The sequence below is a fragment of the Psammomys obesus genome, unplaced genomic scaffold (genome assembly GCF_907164565.1).
Source record: "Psammomys obesus unplaced genomic scaffold, mPsaObe1.curated_primary_1811, whole genome shotgun sequence".
NCBI lineage: Eukaryota > Metazoa > Chordata > Mammalia > Rodentia > Muridae > Psammomys > Psammomys obesus.
In genome coordinates, this window is record NW_026596176.1 from 829,836 (window position 1) to 852,063 (window position 22,228).

General features: G+C 41.8%; 2 protein-coding genes across 3 annotated transcripts in view; one reads left to right on the forward strand and one right to left on the reverse strand.

The window, feature by feature from the left end:
* LOC129667897 (leukocyte immunoglobulin-like receptor subfamily B member 3) overlaps window positions 1-22,228 on the forward strand; it is a 294,716-nt gene that overhangs the window by 154,017 nt on the left and 118,471 nt on the right. The gene's annotated exons all lie outside the window — the stretch shown is intronic.
* Window positions 7,444-20,821, reverse strand: Ncr1 (natural cytotoxicity triggering receptor 1). Of its 2 annotated transcripts, XM_055595685.1 has the most exons (7): window positions 20,772-20,821; window positions 20,660-20,695; window positions 20,193-20,477; window positions 17,697-17,975; window positions 17,456-17,506; window positions 8,453-8,500; window positions 7,444-8,329 (listed from the first exon to the last, which is right to left on the reverse strand). In XM_055595685.1, the coding sequence occupies exons 1-7, from the start codon at window positions 20,803-20,805 to the stop codon at window positions 8,139-8,141; spliced, it is 924 nt and encodes a 307-aa protein (XP_055451660.1). In that variant the 5' UTR covers window positions 20,806-20,821; the 3' UTR covers window positions 7,444-8,138. The 2 variants fall into 2 exon arrangements, with proteins under 2 accessions (XP_055451660.1, XP_055451661.1); XM_055595686.1 differs by lacking the exon at window positions 8,453-8,500.

Here is a 22,228-nt window from a genome sequence, read left to right on the forward strand (position 1 = left end):
TTTTTTTTTTTTTTTTTTTTTTTTTTTTTTTTTTTTTTTTTTTTTTTGTGGAAGCTTCAGTTCTCCCTGGGGCTAGGGTACAGACAGTGTGGTCTGTGGCAGGTTCTGCTAGCCGCCTCCTGCCTCCTCCAAAGAGGGAGAAAGGAGTTGGATATGGGGAAGTGCCTGGGGATCACCTCCTGGGGTGTCTCCTCCCAGAGGAGTCTGCCTGACCTGATTCTAGATGGACTCAGTTCATGGTTAGTCTCTTTCTTCCTGGAAGTCTAGATAACTCTGAAGGGGTTGATCAGCCCCTTCACTCACCAATTTCAGCATTGCAGGTCCTTTGCCCTTCAGCTAAGGTGCACACTAGCCGCCGCCATCTTCTTCCACCTTATCATTGTTTATGTGGGTTCTTATGTGGATTTGAGCTCAGGTCCTTACACTTGCATGGCAAACCAGTGAACCACCTCCCAGATCCCAGACTTTATAAATTAAGCATATTAAAAGGTTAATGATAATAATAATAAAAAAAATAATAATAAAAATAATAATGATGACGTATGGTTCTTCCATCACAAAATGTCTCAAATCCTCATTGTATTTTGGTAATATTTTTGGAGACAGGGCCTTTCTATGTAGCTTGCAATTGGCTAAGAATTCAGTGATCCACCTGCTTTTGCCTCATGACTGCTACAGTTAAAAGCTTGATCTACCATGCTCAGATGTAGTAATATTTTTGGATGATGGTTGAGCACATGTAACTCTACTCAGACAAGTAGAGTTGAGGATAAAGAAGACTATTCATAAGGGGGAGGGTAGAATAAGAGGGATGCTTTTAATATTGTGTTTTTATATTGGCTTTCTATATAGAAGAAAAAAAATGAATTTATGTGTGGTGGTTTCATGCATGCAGTCCTCCACTTGGAAGGTGGAAACTATCTGAAGAAAAACAAGGTTGACAAGAAAGAGGAAGGCACTGTGGTATATGAGACATTTAAAATCTATTACAGGAACACAAGTTAGAGTAATGGTGGAAGGAGAGAAAATATGTGTTTTCTCATATTTGGCAACTAGAGTGAAGAGAAATGCCATGAAAATAGAAGGAAGATTATTTGTGGAGAGAAAGGAGCTAAAGGGTGTAATGAAAGGATAAACATGAGCCAATCCTTACTTAGAAAGAGAAATGGGATGGACATTGGAAGTAGGAGCAAACAAGTAACAGGACAGGAGCCTACCACGGAGGGCCTCTGAAAGGCTCTACCTAGCAGTGTGTCAAAGCAGATGCTGAGACTCATAACCAAACCTTTGGCAGAGTGCAGGGAATCATATGAAAGAAATTAGTATGACCAGGAAAGGACAGGAGCTCCACAAGGTCCAAATATATCTGGGCACAGGGGTATTTTATGCAACTTTCTCCAACCAAGGACCATGTATAGATATAACCTAGGACCTCTGCTCAGATGTAGCCTATGGTAGCTCAGTATCCAAGTGGATACCCTAGTAAGGGGAACAGGGACTGTTTCTGACATGAACTCAATGGCTGGCTCTTTGATCTTCCCCCTTCCTCGAGGGAAGAGCAGCCTTGCTAGGCCACAGAGGTGGACATTACAGCCGGTCCTGAAGATACCTGATAGGCTAGGGTCAGATGGACTTGGAAAGGGGCATGGAGGAGATGAGGGAGGGAGGGTGGGATTAGGAGGGAATGAGGGAGGGGGCTAACCTGTGATTAATATAAAAAATAAAAATTATAAAAAAATAAAGAAGTTATGATCAACAACAACAAAAATGAGCCAAGCTCAATGATACATTTGCATGAGAATGTTACAATAAATTTTTTATTTATTTTATCACACTTCACCAGCAGTCAGAGTCTGTATTTGTATCTATATATGATGTGTATGTATATATATACACATATACATATACTATACATATACAAATATACATATATATGTATATATATATACACACACACATATACATACATACGTATAGGCAGACAGACACACACACACACACACACACACACACACACACACACACACAGGAGTGCCTGTGAATAAGGGGAAGATTTTTCCAATTTGGAGTAACTGTCTGTTTTGGCTATGAGAAAGTGATGGATGCAGAGACTGGAGAGATGGTTCAGTGGTTAAGAGCATTTGCTGTTTTTAAGAGGACCAGAGTTCAGTTACAGAATGAATGTTAGACAATTCAAAACTGCTTGTAATTCCAGCTCCAGCAAGTCTGACACCCTATTCTTGACTCCATGGGTATTTGCACGCATATGTGTGTGTATACACACACAAATAAAAAAATTGAAAAAAATTATGAACCAGAATTTAATGTAAGAGCTGACAAAATGGTAAGAAGTTCTGAGGGTAAAAATCCTAGGGTTCAGAGAAGTAGATTTGGGCATTAATTTGGGGAGAACTGAAGCAATAAACTAGGCTGCCATCAACCCAGGTTTGCGTCTATGGATAGGGAATATTATCACAGAATGCTAAAGAGATCTGGCATTGGACTGAAAAAATCAATCAGCGTGCTCTTATCAGCTGGTTTTCTCATTGTTGTGCCCAATGCCTGACCAGATGTGACTTTAGGGAGGAGGGGTTTACTTTGGCTCACAGTTTAAGAGTGTCCAGTCCATCAAGGACAGAAAGGCATGCCAACAGGTGTTTCCGTGCTGGCAGTTGTTTATAGCTTAGGGAACCAGGAAACAGAGGATAGCTCACAACTACCTGTTACTCCTCCTCCCGGGGATCTGAAGTCTTCTTCTGGCCTCTACAGGTACCTGCACACACATGCACATGTGAGCAAGCACAGCACTGCATACCTCACATAAATAAAAAAACAAAATTAATGAAAATATATTAAGTAGAGCTGGAGAAGCCTGAAAACCTAACAATATCACAAGCATTTGAAGATGAACAGTGAGACACTAGAGAAGTGACAGTGTACAATGTGTCAGATACATAACCAATAAGAGGTGGACATATTATTGTGTGGTACTGGAAGCTTGTTAGTGATTGTTACAGTAGTAGTTTACAAAGAAGCAATGGTGAGAGAAGACCTTTTCCAGGGGCTTGGGAAGTCAGCATGAAGAATCAACCTGCAGATGTCAGTGTTGTGTAATAACATGAGGAACTGAAATCCAGATCCATGAATGAAAGAGGATGAGAGATGTTCTCTGTGTTGGTTTCAAAAGGCCTGGCCCCCATAGACTCATGTGTATGAATGCTTGGCTCATAAGAAGTGGCCCTGTTGGAATAAGTGTGGCCTTGTTGGAGGAAGTGTGTCATTGTTGGGGTGGGCTTTGAGGTCTCCTATGCTCAAAGGTACCAGTGTGACACACAGTCTCCTTCTGCTGCCTGTAGATCAGGATGCAGAATTCTCAGCTACCTCTCCAGTACCATGTCTGCGTGCATGCCACCATGCTTCCTGCCATGATGATAATGGACTAAACCTCTGAACTGTAAGCCATACCTAATTAAATGTTTTCCTTTATAAGAGTTTTATTGGTCATGATGTCTCTTCATAACAATAAAATTTCAACTGAGACAGTCTGTCTTAGTTACTGTTCTAGTGCTATGAAGAAACACCGTAAGTAATGAAACTCTTATAAAAGAAATTTATTAAAAAAGCATTTAATTGGGGGTTTGCTCACAGTTTTAGAGGGAAACTATGGGATCATCATGGCAGGAAGCAGAGAGACATGGAGCTAGGGCAATAGCTGAGAGCATTATATTCAGATCCATAGGCAGGGGAGAGAGAGAATGGGTCTGATATGATATTTTAAAACCTCAAAGCCTATCCCTAGTGATGCACTTCTTTCAACAGGGCCACACCCATAATGCTTCTCTGATAGTTTCTAACTGGGGACGAAACATTCAAACACATGAGCCTATGAGGGACATTCTCATTAGAACAACTGCAACTTTCTTTTACAGAACTGTATTCATGTTCTGAGTCTTTGGCCCTGTTATAACTCTGGTCCTTGTACTGGTGAGAATCTGTTGTGGAACACTGGCAAATCTTCAGGGAAACTTCACCTTCTGACTGTATCGTTAAAAAGGACAAACTATTCCTGTCAGCAATCAGAATGTAGAAATGGAGGAAAGATTTTGCCAAAGAACACAGCAGTTAATAGTATCAGGAGCTGGATCTCTACCATGGGGTAGGTCTCAGGTTGGGCCAATTATTGGTTGGACATTCCCTCAATCTTTGTTCCCTTACCCTGCACTTCTTGTAGGCAGGGTAATTTTTGGACCAAAGGTTTTGTTGGTGGGTTGTTGTTTCCCTCCTTCCACTAGTCCTAGGAGGTGGTCACTTCAGTCTCCATGTCAACCCGCGCCCCCCCCCCCATTAAAAGTCTCATCTAGACTCATACCCCTATCCTCCCAGGAGCCACCCCCATCACAGGCCTCCAGCCTGATAAAAAGATGCCCCCCCCAACTTGACTGTCATCTGTCTGGGAGGCTCCAGCAGCAGCACATAGAGACAGATGCTGGGACTTGTAGCCAAGCATGGAGCAGAACTGTGGAAATGTTGGGGGAAAGATGGAAGGATCTGAAGGGAATAGGAACCTCACAAGAAGACCAACAGAGACAACTAACCCAGTCCTGTAGGGGGAGGCTTACGGAGACTGAGACATCAACTAAGGAGCCTGCATTGTCTGGAGCTAGGCCCCCTCCACATATGTGGCTGATGGGCAGCTTGGTCTTCATATAGGGCACCTGGTGAGTGGAGGGGGGCAGGGCTGTTTCTAACATGGACTCTATTGCCTGCTTTTGAATAACTTCTTCCTGGCAGTGCTGTCTTGCCTGGCATCAGGAGATGAGGATATGCTCAGTCCTGTTGTGACTTGATGTGCTGGGAAGGGTTGATACAGGGGTGAGGGGGCTCTCCTTTTCTGGGAGAAGGGAAGAGGGAAGAAGGGTTAGGGAGGTGATTAGGAGAGGAGGAAGGGGGCACCCTTGGGATGTAAAGTGAATAAACTGAAATAAAAAAGTAAAACAACAACAACAAAACCAAAAAACACAAAACAACCACACAGCTGTTAACAGGGGTTGCATTTTGTCCATCATCCTTTATTGTAATGGCTGTATTTCATAAATCAGAGTCTATACTTCCTTGTGCATTATCACTTGAAATAACCAACATAGAGTAGCAGTCCGAAAGTCCATTGATGGATTAATGAACAAAGGCAATGTAGTATACACATGCTATGTGGTATCAGTCATCTTAAAAAAGAAGGAAATTTAAGGCTGGGGAGATGATAGCTCAGTTAGTAAAGTGATTACACCATAATAATTAGGATCCAAATTAACCCACAGAACCCACTTTGGAAACCTGGGTACAGTAGTACACACTTATAATCCAGGTGCTGGTGAGGGTGAAACAGGCATATCCTTAGGGCTTGCTGCACAGATACCCTATTCTACCTAGAGAACTCTGGTCACATAGTGATCCAGAATAAACCCTTCCTCTTCCGTATTTCTTTTTCTCAACAAAAAGTGACTGATAGAGATCCAGAGACTATGTTAGTTTCCAGGGGTTGGAAGGGAAATGGCAGTCAGTTAGAAAATGAGTAAGCTCTTGGCATCATCACCCCATTATATACTCAAAAATACAATTTCATCTGTAGATTTAAAGATTGAATTGAGGGCCTCATGAATGCAATTACTGTTTTAAGGTTACATTGATTGTTAAATACTCAAATAAAAGAGCTCATTCCTCTATTGGCAAAAGTGACTCTGAGCCAAGATAGAAGCTGGAGCCAGGAAGAAGAGGAAGTAGAGGATAAAAATGAAAAGGAGGTAATGAAAGAGTAGAACAAGGAAGAGGAAGAGAAGGAAGAGGTGAAAGAGGAGGAGGAAGGAAAAGAAGAAAAATGAGGGTTTAAATGGTGCCAAAGGCACCTATATTTTATGTGCTCTATGGATGGCTGTCAACTTTCATCTGGAACAGTGGTTTGCAACCTGTGGGTTATGACCCCTTGGGGTTAAATGACCCCTTCTCAAGTGTTGCATATCAGAGATACTGCATATAAGATATTTAAATTATGATTTGTAACAGTAGCAGAATTTCAGTTATGATGTATAAACAAAATAATTTTATTGTTGGTAACTTCACCACAGCATGAAGGGTTGGAGCATTATGAAGGTTGACAATCACTGATCTAGAACATAAGAAGCTTGCAACCGTACCCATTTTGTTCTTTCTCATTCTCCAAGGTTTCCACTGCACTCAAGGAATGACTACACATAGACACACACAAACACATACACACATCCATATACACACAAAAATTACACACACACACACACACACACACACACACACACACACACACACGATAACATGTGCTCCTAAAATCCTACAATAGCTTCTTTAGCCTTTGTTCTTAGGATAAACCCAAACCCTACCATCTCCTCATTATTATTATTTGTCATCTTTTATCTCCTCTGTCATTGCTTTCTGGCCTTCGTCTGTACAATGATAATTTCATTTCACAAAGGACCATGGTGCGTGTTTGTTTTTTAACAGCTGAGGAACTGACACAGTACTTTCTCTTCCTTACCTGCTTTCTTTCCAACTCACCTTACAATTCTTCTTTATGGAAATGTCTCTTGAAGAAGTTGGTGGGAACAAGGACTGTATGTCTGAGATGTTCAAAGATCTAATGGGTTTTGAAGCCAATCTTATAAAAGCCTGACCCAAGCTGGAGAGTCTGGAGTCCTAATTGCTTGATTAGGACTTTTCAATGATTTTCAGGATACTGTAAATGCATATCTTAGAGGTTCTAATGCTGTGATGAAACACCATGACCAAAAGTAACATGGGGAGAAAAGGGTTTATAGTTTATAACACCATACTACAGTCCATCACTGAAAGAAGTCAGGACAGAGGCAGGAGCTGATACAGAGGTCAAGAAGGGGTACTGCTTACTGGCTTGTTCCTCATGGCTTGCTCAGCCTGACTTCTTACAGCAGCCAGGATCACCAGCTTAGGGATGACACTGCCCACAGTATGCTGGGCCCTCCCGCTCCACTCATCAGCCAAGAAAATGTGCGTGTAGGCTTTCCAACAGACCAATTTAGTGGGAGCATATTCTCAACTGAGGTTCTCTCTTCTGAATGACTCTAATGTTTATCAAGTTGACATAATACTAGCCAGGATAGTATATGTTTGCTTATTAATATTGTGGTTTGGTACTTATTTTGAATGGAATTCTTGCAGACAAAAGAAGAAAGAAATAGGGATAGTCTAGCAAGAAGAAGCTTCAGTAGGTTGAAGCACTTGCTGGATATGTCTAACAACTTGTATTCGATCTTTGAAACTCACATAACATTTATTATTTAGGAACATGTATGTATATACATATACATATGCATGGATAGCAACAATCAATGAAAAAGAGGCCACAAATTTGAAAGAAAGTACAGAGGGACAATTGGGAGTATTTGAAGGGAGGAAAAGGAGGGGGAAAAGATGTAATTACATCATAATATCAAAAAAGAAATAATTGTTAAAAAGTGGAAGGAGAAAACTGGCCCCATAAAGGTGTTCTCTGACCTTCATATGAGAGATATAGCATATGTGTGCACATACAGCTTAAAATAAATTGAAGATAGAGCTGAAGATATGTCTCAATGGTTAAGAGCACTTGTGTGAGGACTTGGGTTCAATTCCCAGCACCCAAATGGCAGCTCGTAGCCATCTGTAACTCAAGTCCCCAGGGATCTGACACCAGCTACACATTTGGTACACAGACATAACTGTTTGAAAAACACACACATAAAATAAATAAATAAAATAAAAAGAAACTGATAAAAACCAATGTAGTAAGGAAATATTCCCATGGGCATTACGTTGGAAGGTAGCTATTTCTAGGAAAGACCAGAGTGGTTAAATATATAGCTTGCAGTAAATAAGCATTAAAGTACCTAAAGCCTAACAGAGACAGCAAGAGTTTGTCTATAGTAGAAAATTAAAGATTTCATCTCAGCATGTGTTTTAGGACATTTTGCCAAACTTGGTGACACTAGCCCTTCATTCCGTCAAAGACCTCTCTCTTCCTGCAGGGGCCATAGAGCGCACAAGGGCCCAGGACTAGAACTTGCCTTCAGTTCCCTCGTAGATATTGCAGCCTTTTGCTACTCTTCAAGGAAACGTTGCACTCTCCATCTTTTCCGGCATCGCCTACTTGCTAATATGTTGGTTCCCTCTTTATCCTTCTTCTTACTGAGCCAGTCTTCAGCCAAAAGGCAGACTAGACCCATCAGGACTATGCATGCCAGACCAATCCGAACGAGATTCTGGGTTGTGTGATCCCACAAGGCAGAGTCTGGAGTCAGAAGACAAGGTAGCTGCTGAAAGAGGCTACACCCACACCCTCCTCCCTCTTCTTTGACCTTCCTGCTTTGCCCTGTGCCTTTCCAAAACACTATAGTTTTAGATGTTTACTTACCTGTCTGTAATCCTGATTCTTTGGTTGAAAGGTTGAACTCCAAATAATCTGAGGATAAGGAAAGGAAGAAGGGATGAATAGAGGATGGTGTCAGATTCTGTGAAGCCTTTCTTCTTTTGTGTATGCCCACATTGCAACCTATGACTTTTCCAAGTTTGTCCCCACCCAGAATTCCAGGCTCTAAGGTCTTCATCTGGCAACAGAATAGACTAGTAAAGAGATGGATGAGACTCAAGTGTGGACTCATTCATAGTGCTAATAATACATGTGTCTTCATGCTAGACAGATCCTCTAGGGAAGCCTCATTTTTCTCATCTATCAGTACAATTTTCTCCTCCTAACATGAAAGGAAACAAATTCACACATCTGACATTTTCTTCAATCTCTGATGTGAGCTGCCCCACACCCCAATCCCATCATCACCTCTGTGATGGGTAGTTTTAAATGTCTTTGCCACAATCTAGAATTGCCTGAAAAGAGAGTTCAAGTGGAATTATTTAGATCAGGTTGGCCTATGGCCATGTCTGTGTGGCACTGCTTTGATTATTAATTGATACATGAAGACCCAGCCTATTGCGGATGTTACTGTTTCTTGGGCAGAGTTGTATACAGGACAGGAGACCATTTGGTTAGAGCTGAAACAGGAAGCATAAATGTATTTGTTTCTTTCTGTATTTGATTGTGTATGTCGTGTAACTAGCTGCTTGGGCTCTTATTTTCACTTCCTCTCTGTGATGGCCTGAGACCTAACTAAATAAATCTTTTCCTTTTGACAGTTGCTTTTAGCCAGGGTGTTTTTATCACAGCAATAGCAATTACTTTTTCACTAGAGAAGTTAACTAAAACAGAGACCAGAGAACAAGAGAGTGTGGAATGCTCAGCCTTAAGTGGGCTTTATAACACCCTTCCTCCCAAGAATCAGACATTATTATGGAAAAAAGGGTGGAAAGATTGTAAGAGTCAGAGGTGGTAGATAACTACAAGAAACTAGTGTCTTGTGGCCGCAACAGAGCAGCTGCACATACAAACTCACAGCTATTATGTTATCATTCATAAACTCTGTACAAGCTCAATCTAAACACACTCCCAACATGGAGAAAAGATATAGGCATGAAGTCCCACCCATGGATGAGTGGCCATTGGCATTTGATAGCTTCTGGGGAGGGAAAGTCAGGCTTCTTTAGGGGTTTAATCCCTGGTGGGTTGGCCATGCTCTGGTGGAAGGCTACATACCCAAGAGATATGTGGAGCACACATTGTATTTGATGAGTTAAAAAAAGAAGACACGGGGGGCGGGGACAAGATAGCAGTGCCAGGAGAACACTGCGTCTGAGAAAGAGGACAACATTTTCCATGCAGCGAACAAGAGACTGAACTCTGGGCCCTGAAACAACAGCAATCATGTTTCCCAGGTGAGAGAACACCCCCACAGCGTGGGAATCAGTCGGGTCCACTTTCAGGTCACCCAGCCAGAACCTGGAAGAGATCCCAGGTCGTGTAGGCACGAGGTCGCCAGACCAGAACCACATGCCTGCGTGTCCTGATCACCGTCCCAGGCTGAACGGTGGGCACAAAAACGCCAGTGACTAGGAGTCCCAGTCATGAGAAAACCCCACAGGGAAGGAAGGCAATGGCGCTGGAAAAAGTCTCGCAGAACAGCGGGTATGAGCCGCCATCACTGAACTGGGCTCCAGCCCTGAGCACAGACAGTTGCTGTGCGCCCAGCTCTCTGGCACAGACAGAGCTGTGTGCCCCAGGACACCAGAGACAGGGAGTCACTGTCAGGAGACATCATCACAGGGAACAAGGAAAGGAGACTGACTTAGGCCACCCAATATATCCCTGGAAAATGTTGCAAAGACCAGCCCAACCCAGGAACCTGCTGTGCACCAGATAGCCTGCTGTGGTACTCACCCGCCACAGATTACCGCTTGCATACTGGGGCACAGAGCCCCAACCTCAGACCTACAAAAGCCTGGAATCCCTGAGATCAACCCCCAGATACTGCTCCAAGGGGCAACCAGTTATCCCTAAAAAAACTGATCAAACCATGGGACACACAGGTTACAGCAGCAGATGACTAAATTTACAACAAGAAACCCAGAAGCAGGGCAGCTGTCTTCAGGACTTCTCTGGGTGAGAAGAGAGCCCTCTTGACTAACAAAGACCACATTTACCACTCAGGTCTCTATGCCTGAGGTGAGCAGTGGCAACTCCTAAAAAACACCAGCCATCCAGTGACTATACCCAAAGAGCTGAGAAGGCTTCCTTCAGGAAAAACCATCTTCCTGACAAGGGGATTCTCTCCACCATAGAATTCCAGGAACCACCAGAAACTAACTCCAAACACCTAAGATAGCCCAGTGGGTAGAGGCCAGCTTAAAAGCTCAACCAACAAAAGACAGAGCAATATGGCATCTCCAGAACCCAGTTATCCAGAGGCAAGCAGCCCTGGACACCCTCGCGTAATTGAAATTCAAGAAGATGACCTAAGATCTATACTCATGAAGAGGATAACAGAGGAAACAAATAAAATGCATAAAGACCTACACAAAGATAAACTCAAACAGATTATGGCCATCCGTAAAGAAATACAGGAAGTTGCAGCCAAACAGTTTGTGGCCTTTAGAGAGGAAATGCTTAAATCACTGAAAGAAATAAAAGAAACAGAGAATTGTTCAAACAAACAGCTGAAGGAATTGAAGGAAAAACAGGAAAATACAGTCAGAGAGGTGAAGGAAATCAACAAAATGGTTAAAGATCTGAAGATAGAATTGGAAAAATTAAAGACAACAGAAATAGAGGAAACTGTGGAGAGAAAGAAGTTAGGGAAGAAAACAGGAACTACAGAGGTTAGCATAACCAATAGACTAAAAGAGATGGAAGAAAGAATCTCAGGTGTGGAAGATACAATGGAAGAAATAGATGTATCTGTCAAAGAAAATGTTAAATCTAAAAAATTCTTGACACAGACCGCCCAAGAAATTGAAGACAACATGAAAAGACAAAACCTAAGAATAATAGGAATAGAGGAAAAAGAAGATTCCCTCCTCCAAGGCCCAGAAAATATTTTCAACAAAATCATTGAAGAAAATGTCCCCAATTTAAAGGAGAGGCCAATAAGAATACAAGAGGCCTACAGAACACCCAATAAGTTAGACCAGAAAAGAAAATCCTCCTGCCACAAAATATTCAAAACAGTAAGTATATAGAACAAAGAAAAAATACTAAAAGCTTCAAGGGAAAAAGGCCAAGTAACATAGAATGGCAAACCCATGAGAATCACATCTGACATCTCAACAGAGACTATGAAAGCCAGAAGGTCCTGGACACATATCATGCAGACCCTAAGAGAACACAGATGTCAGCCCAGGCTACTATACCCAGCAAAACTCTCAGTCCTCATAGATGGAGAAAACAAGATATTCAATGACAAAAACAAATTTCAACAATACCTACACACAAATCCAGCATTACAGAAGACACTAGAAGGAAAAATACAACCCAAGAAAACTAACTACTTTCAAGAAAACACAGGAAATAAATGACCTCACTACAGCAAAACAAAAAGTAACCAAGCACACAAACTTACTACCACAGCCAACATCAAAATCAAAGGATCTAACAGGCACTGGTCATTAATCTCTCTCAACATCAATGGACTCAATTCTCCAATAAAAAGACACAGACTAACAGAATGGATGCTTAAACAAGACCCAACAATCTGTTGCATAAAAGAAACGCACCTAAGTCACAAAGATAGACATTACCTTAGGGTAAAGGTCTGGAAGACAGTTTTCCAAGCAAATGGACACAAAAAGCAAGCAGGAGTAGCCATTCTAATATCTGATAAAATAGACTATCAACCAAAATTAATAAAAAGAGGTGAGGAAGGTCATTTCATATTCATCAAGGGAAAATTCCAACAGGAAGAGATCACAATCCTGAACATCTATGACCTGAATACAAGGGCACCCACATTTGTAAAAGAAACACTGATAAAACTTAAACCACACATAGATCCCCACACATTAATAGTGTGAGACTTCAACATCGCACTCTCAACAAAGGACAGGTCAAAAAAACAGAAATTAAATAAAGAAACAATGTCTCTAACAGAGGTCATGAATCAAATGGACCTAACAGACATTTACGGAACTTTACACCCAAACACAAAAGAATTTTCCTCCTTCTCAGCACCTCATGGAACCTTCCCAAAAATAGACCATATGGTTGGTCACAGGCAAGCCTCAACAGATACAAGAAGATTGAAATAAAGCCTTGTATCCTATCTGATCATCACGGACTAAAGCTCGACCTCAAAACAACAGAAATAGCAAAAAGCCTACACATACATGGAAACTGAACAACTTGCTACTAAATGACAGCTGGGTCAGGGAAGAAATAAAGAAAGAAATTAAAGTCTTCCTAGAATTCAATGAAAATGAAGGCACAACATACCCAAACTTATGGGACACAATAAAAGCAGTACTACAAGGAAAGTTCATAGTACTAAGTGCCTTCAAGAAGAAATTTGAGACAGCTCATTCAAGCGACTTAATGGCTCACTTAAAAACCCTAGAAAAAGAAGAAGCAGACACACCAAAAAGGAGTAGATTACTGGAAATAATCAAACTCAGGGCTGAAATCAATCAATTAGAAACAAATAAAACAATTCAAAGAATCAATGAAACCAAGAGCTGGTTCTTTGAGAAAATCAACGAGATAGACAAACCCTTAGACAAGCTAACTAAAAGGCAGAGAGACACATCCAAATCAACAAAATCAGAAATGAAAAGGGGGACATAACTACAGACACTGAAGAAATCCAAACAGTCATTAGGACTTACTTCAAAACTTTATATGCCACAACATTTGAAAATCTAAGTGAAATGGACAATTTTCTTGATTGATTCCACCTACCAAAGCTGAATCAAGACCAGGTAAATCAATTAAATAGTCCTATATCCCCTAAGGAAATAGAAGCAGTCATCAAAAGTCTCTTATCCAAAAAATGCCCAGGACCAGATGGTTTCAGCGCAGAATTCTACCAGACCTTCAAAGAAGAGCTAACACCAATAATCTTCAAACTATTCCACAAAATAGAAACAGAAAGGACACTACCAAACTCATTCTATGAAGCCACAGTCACCTTGGTACCTAAACCTCAGAAAGACCCAACAAAGAAAGAGAATTTCAGGCCAATCTCCCTTATGAACATTAATGCAAAAATACTCGACAAAATACTTGCAAACTGAATACAAGAACACATCAAAGATATCATCCACTATGACCAAGTAGGCTTCATCCCAGGTATGCAGGGGTGGTTCGATATATGGAAATCCATCAATGTGATCCACCATATTAACAAACTGAAACAAAAAACCCACATGATAATCTCCTTAGATGCTGAAAAAGAATTTGACAAAATCCAACATCCATTCATGTTTAACGTATTGGAGAGATCAGGGATACAAGGCACATATCTAAACATAGTAAAGGTGATATACAGCAAGCCTATAGCCAACATCAAACTGAATGGAGAGAAACTTAAAGCAATCCCACTGAAATCAGGGATAAGGCAAGGCTGCCCATACTCTCCATATCTCTTCAACATAATTCTGGATGTCCTTGCTAGAGCAATAAGACAGTTGAAGGAGATCAAGGGGATACAAATTGGAAAGGAAGAAATCAAATTATCACTATTTGTAGATGACGTGATAGTATACGTGAGTGGCCCCAAAAACTCTACCAGGGAACTCCTACAGCTCATAAACACCTTCAGCAAAGTGGCCGGATACAAAATTAACTCAAAAAAATCAGTAGCCCTCCTGTATACAAAAGACAAAAGGGCTGAGAAAGAAATGAGGGAAACAACACCCTTCACAATAGCCACAAAGAACATAAAGTACCTTGGAGTAACCCTAACCAAGCAAGTCAAAGACTTGTATGAAAAAATTTCAAGTCTCTGAAGAAAGAAGTAGAAGAAGATATCAGAAGATGGAAAGATCTCCCATGCTCATGGTTTGGCAGGATCAACATAGTAAAAATGGCCATTTTACCAAAAGCAATCTACAGATTCAATGCAATTCCCATCAAATTACCAACACAATTCTTTACAGAGCTTGAAAGAAAAATTCTCAACTTCATATGTAATAAGAAGAAACCCAGAATTGCTAAAACAATCCTTTACAATAAAAGATCTTCTGGAGGTATCTTCATCCCTGAACTCAAGCTGTACTATATAGCAACAGTAATAAAAATTGCATGATACTGGCATAGAAACAGAATGGTGGATCAATGAAACCAAACAGAAGACCCAGAAATAAACCCACGCACTTATGGACACCTGATCTTTGACAAAGATGCCAAAACCATACAATGGAAAAAAGATAGCATTTTCAACAAATGGTGCTGGTCTAACTAGGTGTCTACATGTAGAAAAATGCAAATAGATCCATACTTATCACTCTGTACAAAACTAAAGTCCAAGTGGATCAAAGACCTCAACATAAAACCAGACACATTAAATCGGTTAGAAGAAAAAGTGAGGAAGAGCCTTAAGCTCATTGGCTCAGGAGACAACTTCTTGAACAGAACACCAACAGCACAGGCTCTAAGAGCAACAATCAATAAATGGGACCTCATGAAACTGAAAAGCTTCTGTAAAGCAAAGGACACCATCATCAAAATAAAATGACTGCCTACAGATTGGGAAAGAATTTTCACCAACCCTTTATCTGAGAGAGGGATAATATCCAGTATATATAAAGAGCTAACGAAGCTGAAAAGCAACAAACCAAGCAATCCAATTAAAAAATGGGGAACAGAGCTAAACAGAGAATTCTCAATAGAGGAATATCGAATGGCAGAGAAACACTTAAAGAAATACTTAACCTCATTAGCCATCAGGGAAATGCAAATCAAAATGACCCTGAGATTTTACCTTACACCCATCAGAATGGCCAAGATGAAAAACTTGAGTGACAACATGCTGGAGAGGCTGTGGAGAAAGGGAAACTCTCCTCCACTGCTGATGGGAATGTAAACTTGTACAGCCACTCTGGACATCAATCTGGTGCTTTCTCAGACAACTAGGAATATCGCTTCCTCAAGATCCAGCCATACCACTCCTAGGCATATATCCAAAAGAGGCTCAGGTACACAATAAGGACATTTGCTCAACCATGTTTGTAGCAGCCTTATTTATAATAGCCAGAAGCTGGAAACAGCCCAGATGCCCCTCAACTGAAGAATGGATGCAGAAATTGTGGTACATCTATACAATGGAGTATTACCCAGCAATGAAAAATAAGGAAATCATGAAATTTGCAGGTAAATGGTGGGAACTGGAAAGGAACATCCTGAGAGAGCTATCTCAAAACCAGAAACACACACATAGTTTTATGAGTGAGTTATATTCACTCATATAGACATATAACATAGGATAAACCTAGTAAAATCTGTACATCTAAAGAAACTCATCAAGAGAGAGGACCCTGACTAAAATGCTCAATCTCCATCCTGAAAGGCAAAGAGGATGGACATCAGAAGAAGAAGAAAACAGGAAACAACCTCGGAACCTGCCACACAAGGCCCCTGAAAGGGTCTGCCCTTCAGACTATCAAAGCAGATGCTGTGACTTATGGCCAACTGTTGGGCAGTGTGCATGGAATCTTATGTAAGAAGTGGGAAATAGTAAGATCTGGAGAGGACAGGAACCCCACTAGGAGAGCAACAGAACCAGAAAATTTGAACACAGGGGTCTTCCCAGAGACTCATACTCCAACCAAGAACCACTCATGGAAATAACCTAGAACCCCTGCACAGATGTAGCTCATGGCAGTTTAGTGTCCAAGTGGGTTACATAGTAATGGGAAGAGGGACTGCCTCTGTTATAATCTGATTGGCCTGCTCTTTGATCACCTCCCCCTGAGGGGGGATCAGCATTACCAGGCCACAGAAGATGACCATGCAGCCACTCTTGATGGGATCTGATAGACTAGGATCAGAAGGAATGAGAGGAGGACCTCCACTATCTGTGGACTTGAGGAAAGGCATGTGTGAAGAAGGGGAGGGAGGGTGGGATTGGGAGGGAAGGAGAGAGGGGCTTATGGGGGGATACAAAGTGAATAAAGTGTAATTAATAAAATAAAAAAAGGAAAAAAGAAGATACAAAAGTTAGGTAGAGAGGAGAATCTAGGAAGAGTTGAATATGATTGAAACATTGTGTGCAATTCTCAAACAATTAATAAAAACTTAAAAGTGAAATGAAAGTCCCCCAAACTATTTTTCAACCCCATTGGTATCAGTACAGTTCTTTATTATCCGGATCATCTTCCTGCCTTAGGCTGTCTCTACATGGCTATGAATCTCTATTCCTCTGTAGCTCCCTGTATTTTCTTAGTTGCCTTTATCTCAGAGGTTTCCCACGCTGGGAAACTCTCTATCTTATTTTGACCTTCCCTCCTGATCAGTTTAAGACATTATCACCACTTCCTCTTTATGTGCTGGAGAACATATTTATTTGCCCTGACTTGACTCTTGGTTTGTTCTTATTGTTGGGATGTAAGTTTCACAAAGGCTGACTGACTGTCCCAGCTGCTGGTAGGTGCTGTGCATTAAATGGATGTTATGAGTAAATACCACATTCTTTAATGTCATCAGAGAGCTTTGATCTTTCCTATAATGATGACGATGGTGATGATGTGTGTAGGTCAGAGATCAACATTGGATGCACTTTTAAAACCCTCACCACCGTAGTCTGTGGGACAGGATTTTTTTTTAAGGATCTTTTAATTAACCTTGAAATTCAACTAGACTGGCTTGCCAGTGAACCCCAGGGGGTCCTCCCCCTGCCTAGCACCAGGATTACACGCATAAGACACAATGCCTGGATTTTATAAGGGTGCTATAGATTCAACTTGGGTCCTCAGGCTTGTGTGGTAAACACTTCACCAATAGCCAACTCCTCAGCCTCTCTGATGAATTTAAAAGACTCACCAAAAGAAGAAGTAGCGTCAGTGGGTGCAAGGCTGGTGTTGCCAACATCTCCTAGAAATGGAGAATACTTTAAAAAAATGAGAATTTTAGGTCTTTTCCCTTATCCTCTATTCCTTCATTTTCCTCTGCTTCCTGGGAGTCCTGAGTGCCCAGCTTGATCTCTAGGAAGCAGAGAACTCTTTGCTATCTTTTTCACCATCCCCTAGGGCTGTGGTTAAGATATGGGTGGGAGCATTCTTACCTGCAATGAATAGATGCACTGACTTGCTGGGGAAAGACCATGTATAGTCGTTGTAAGAGCCAAAACATGTGTATGTTCCTATCTGGGCTCTGGTCATTGGGCCCATGGGGAACTCTGCTTGGGTGTTCCCGTATCTGTGCTGGACATGGTTAGATCTTCCCTCCTTGAGCAGAAAGAATTTGTTTGTTGCACTCTTCAACTGGCAGGAGAAGGTAACATTCTCCCCTATGGCTACTGCAGACCCTGGATGAACCCAGAGGTTGGGTGTGTCATACAGACCTGTGAAAGAAGCGGGGCTGGTATACATAAAGCGTTATCACACTCCGTTATCCCTATGACCAAATATCAGTCTTTGGAATCTGGGATCCTTCTGTTCCTAAACTTGTGCTTGTCACAGATGGATCCATAATCCTTCAGGACTAAGGCTCTTGGGCCACAGCTTCTCCATTCTTACCAATGGCTCTGTGTTTGGTCCTCAGGACCAAAACCACTAGAATCACTGGAAAGCCTGTAGATGCACTGTTCCTACCCAGAATCACTGCATTAGAAACACAGGGACAGAATAGCCTTTTGCATTTTAAAAAATATTGTTTTTAATTTTATAATATAATTACATAATTTACCCTTTCTTCCCCTTTCTTCAAATCCTCCTATATACCCTTCCTTGTTCTCTCTCAAATTTGTGGCCTCTTTTTTCTTTGTTTTTACACACACACACACACACAGACACGCACACGTATACGTACGAATATACACATTGCTAACACTTAAGTACAACCTGTTCAGTTTATATAGTGTTACTTGTTTGCATGTTTTCAGGGTTGACCATTAGGTTTGGGCTAACCAGTTGGTGTGCTCTTTCCTGGGTAAGACTTTCTCCTGCTCTCAGCATTTCATAGTTGCCTTTAGTTCTGTGTGTAGGGTTGAAGCCTCCTGGGATTTCCCCTGTTCTATAGAAATTTGGGTGGGAGAGTGTGCTGTGGAGGTAGCTCAGTAGCTAAACACCTGAATTTGATCCTCAGATCTGGGTTTTAATTCCAACACCCACACAGAAAGCCAAGCATGGTGGTGTATGCCTCTGGTCCTACGGGGAGGCGCGGGAGAGGAAGAAACGGACAGATTTGTGGGCCAGCTAGCCTTGTGTATGTACTTGGTGCGCCGTGATAGCAGTGAACCACTCTGAAATCATGAGGCAGATGTGTCCTGGAAAATGGCACCTGAGAGTGTTGTCCGCTTTGCAGGCACGCACACACACGCACGTGCACACACCTGTGCCCACAGGAACTTGCACACACTTGCTCAGAGCCTTTAAACGTATGAGAGCTACGAAACATTGGTATCCTTCACCTCCAGAACGTTTTCTTCTCCAAATCAGAAATCTTTACACTATTAAACACCCCCCCTTCTTCCTTCCCATGGTCTGGCAATCACCCTTCTACACCCTTCTGTGTCTATGAATTTGACTATTTCAGGTAAATTAGTTAAATTAGTGCAGCCAGTATTTGTCCTTCTGTGACTGGCTTGTCTCCATTAGCATGATGTCACCCAGGTTCAGCCATATCATAGCACATGCCAGCATTTTTTCCTTTGCAAGGTAGGTGTAATATTCCACGGTATATGGATATACCACATTTCACTCATCTACTTATTTGCCAAGAGACATAGTGTTATTCCTACCTTTTATCTATTGGTTTATTTATTTTAGCTTCTCAATTTTTCCTCTGTGTTATTGTGTGTGGTATGGCTTGTGTATGCTTCTTTGTCTTTCTTTATAAGTGTGTGTACCTGTAAGCTAATATGTGGAGGCGAGGGGAAGATATTGGGTGCCCTGCTCTATCCCTTTTCATCCAATTCTCTTGAGACAGGAGCTCCCTGAACCCACAGCTAGGCTGCTGGACACCAAGCCCCAACAGGCTGATGTTTCCTGCCCAGTTCTAGTGTTACAGACACACCTGGCTTTTCCTGTGAATCCTGGGGATTTAAACCCACGTTCTCATACTTAAACAGTCAGCTCTCTCATTAATGAGCCATCTAACTAGTCACCTTTTGGCTATTGTGACTAATATTCTCAGGAACATGCATGTGCAAGAGCTGTCTGTGATTTTACATGGCTTCCATGTCATTTTTCAAGCTTGGTTCAATTTGAGAACTACATGTGTGGCTACATATTCTAATGAAACTCTGTCACAGGTTAACATATTTCTGCCCAGTTTTGATTCTCTTGTCCATCTGTCCTCAGCCATACCCCTACACACAGTGGCCTATTATAGAACGCTTTCAGAGATCTTGACATAAGACAGAGCTGATGCCAGGACTAAGATCTGGCCCTAAAGGTTGCTCTTGTAGGAAGTAGCTACGATTAGACACATCTTCTGACTTTTAGCTAAGATAAATGGTGTCAGAGCGTGGCCTAAAGAGTTTTCAGTATTCATGAACACAGACACTCCCCATGATTCATACTAAGGTGACACTACATCTAAAAACCAAGACACTTACCAGTCATTACCAGGTGCAGGGTGTTGCTGAACTCTGACCAGAGCTCCCCACTCTGATAGAAGCAGCTGTATCTCCCTGCAGTGTGTGAGGTCATATGTGAAATGAAGAACGTGACTGCACTCATTGATCTAGACGGCTTTGGTTTCTCCATGGCAAAAAGGCTTCCTTCAAAGTACAGGTGATATTCAGAAGCACTCTGAGCCCCCTGGCACGAGATGTTCACCGGGTGTCCTTTTCTAACCCTGTTCCTGGGACTGGCCCAGATGAGGGGTTTTGGGAGAGTCTCTGCAAAGGAACCAGAGGCAGGCATCCTGGGTGAACCGTTACCTAGCTACCCTACTTTTCTCAGCCAGCAGCCTGAGGCCATCTTAATGAGGCAGAATACCTGCCTGTGGCTCTGGAAGTTCTTAGATGGACCTCTGAGATGACCCATAAGAAGGACCCTGAGGCTCTGAACGAAGACTTACGTTTTTCAGTGTTTATCCTCTGGCTCATACATAGCCCTAGAAAACAGCAATAAGAATGTGTGTCTCCCCAACTCCCGCTCTTGATTCCACCCCCCTTTGATGAAGGACTCACCGAGGCAGAGGAGAGCAGTGAGTGTTGGCAGCATACCACTGGCAAGACCAAGGCTGAAGACCAATGTGTGTAGACTGAGTCCAGCAGGTGAGGGAGAGAAAGAGGATGTGGTGGGTGAGGCCCAACACCCATCACCATGGGACTTTCACACATTTGTTTTGAACAGAAAAATTCACAGCTCTCCCTTCACCACTGACCTTGGGCTTCAAGCAAAGATGTGCTCCACACCACACATTTAACCACATTTTGGGTCTAAAAATTTACTCTGACTATCATCTGTGTAGTCTGAAATCCACTTCTGGGTTAACTATAAATTCATTCAGGGCAGGTGGGGGAAGAGTCACAGAGCAAAAGATCTGAGGATTTCCCAAATGTGGATTTCAACCTTTGTAGTCTTGTGTGCAGCATGCATGTGTTTGGATTTGATCACTGGTTTAATCTGAAAGCAACACTAATGCAACATTAGAAATTTTGTTATTTTATTCCAGTACAACTACAATGCTATTATCATACTTTTTCTTTTTATGTGCATGTACGGTGTGCATATGCATATGTATGTATATTTGCATGTATATAAATAAACACACCTCTGTACAAGTGTGCATGGGGAGGCTTGAAGCTGATATAATGGATCATCCCCCATAGCTCTTTTACCTTATTCATTGAGGCAGGGTCTCTCAATCAAATCCAGAGCTCGCCGATATGATGAATCTCTCTAGCCAACTTGTTCTGGGTACCCGTTGTCTCTGCATTCCCAGGCTGAAATTTCAAGTGAGTTTCTGCATCCACCTGGCATTTTATGTGTGTTCTATGGAGCTGAACTCTGGTCTCCATAGTAGTGTAGCAAGCATTTTAATTACTGAGTTATCTCCCCAACCCTTATTAGCTTGTGTGTGTATGCACCAGGTATACTTATTTTTTGGACACGATGTCCCTCAGGAGCCAAGAGCTTGCCAAGTATGCAAGGTTAGTTGACCTCTGAGCCCTGGGTAACCTGTCTGTTTCTCCCCAGCACAGTGATCATAAGTATGAGTTATCACACTTGACTTTTATGTTTTAAAGATTTCATTTTAAATTATGTGCATCTCTTTGTGGGTATCTGCATGAGTGTAGTGCTTGTGGAGGCCAGAAGAGGACGCAGGATTTCCTAGAGCTGGAGGTACAGGGGTGTGAGCTCTCTGACATAGGTGCTCTTAACTGCTGAGCCACCTTCCCAGCTTACGGCTGGCTTTATTTTCTATGTGGCTTTGGAGACTGAACTGAGGTCTTCATACCTATAAGGCAAGCATTTTACTGATGTGCTGGCCAGATTATTTACTCCTTCCTTTCTTCTCTATTAATGTTGGAGGTTTGACTGTTTTTCTGTGTTGGACACATTTGTTTATTTCTGTTTTATCTCTTCCTTTCATGAAATTTATTATTTCTTGTGACTGAGAGCCTCTTTCTTCCTTCTCTGT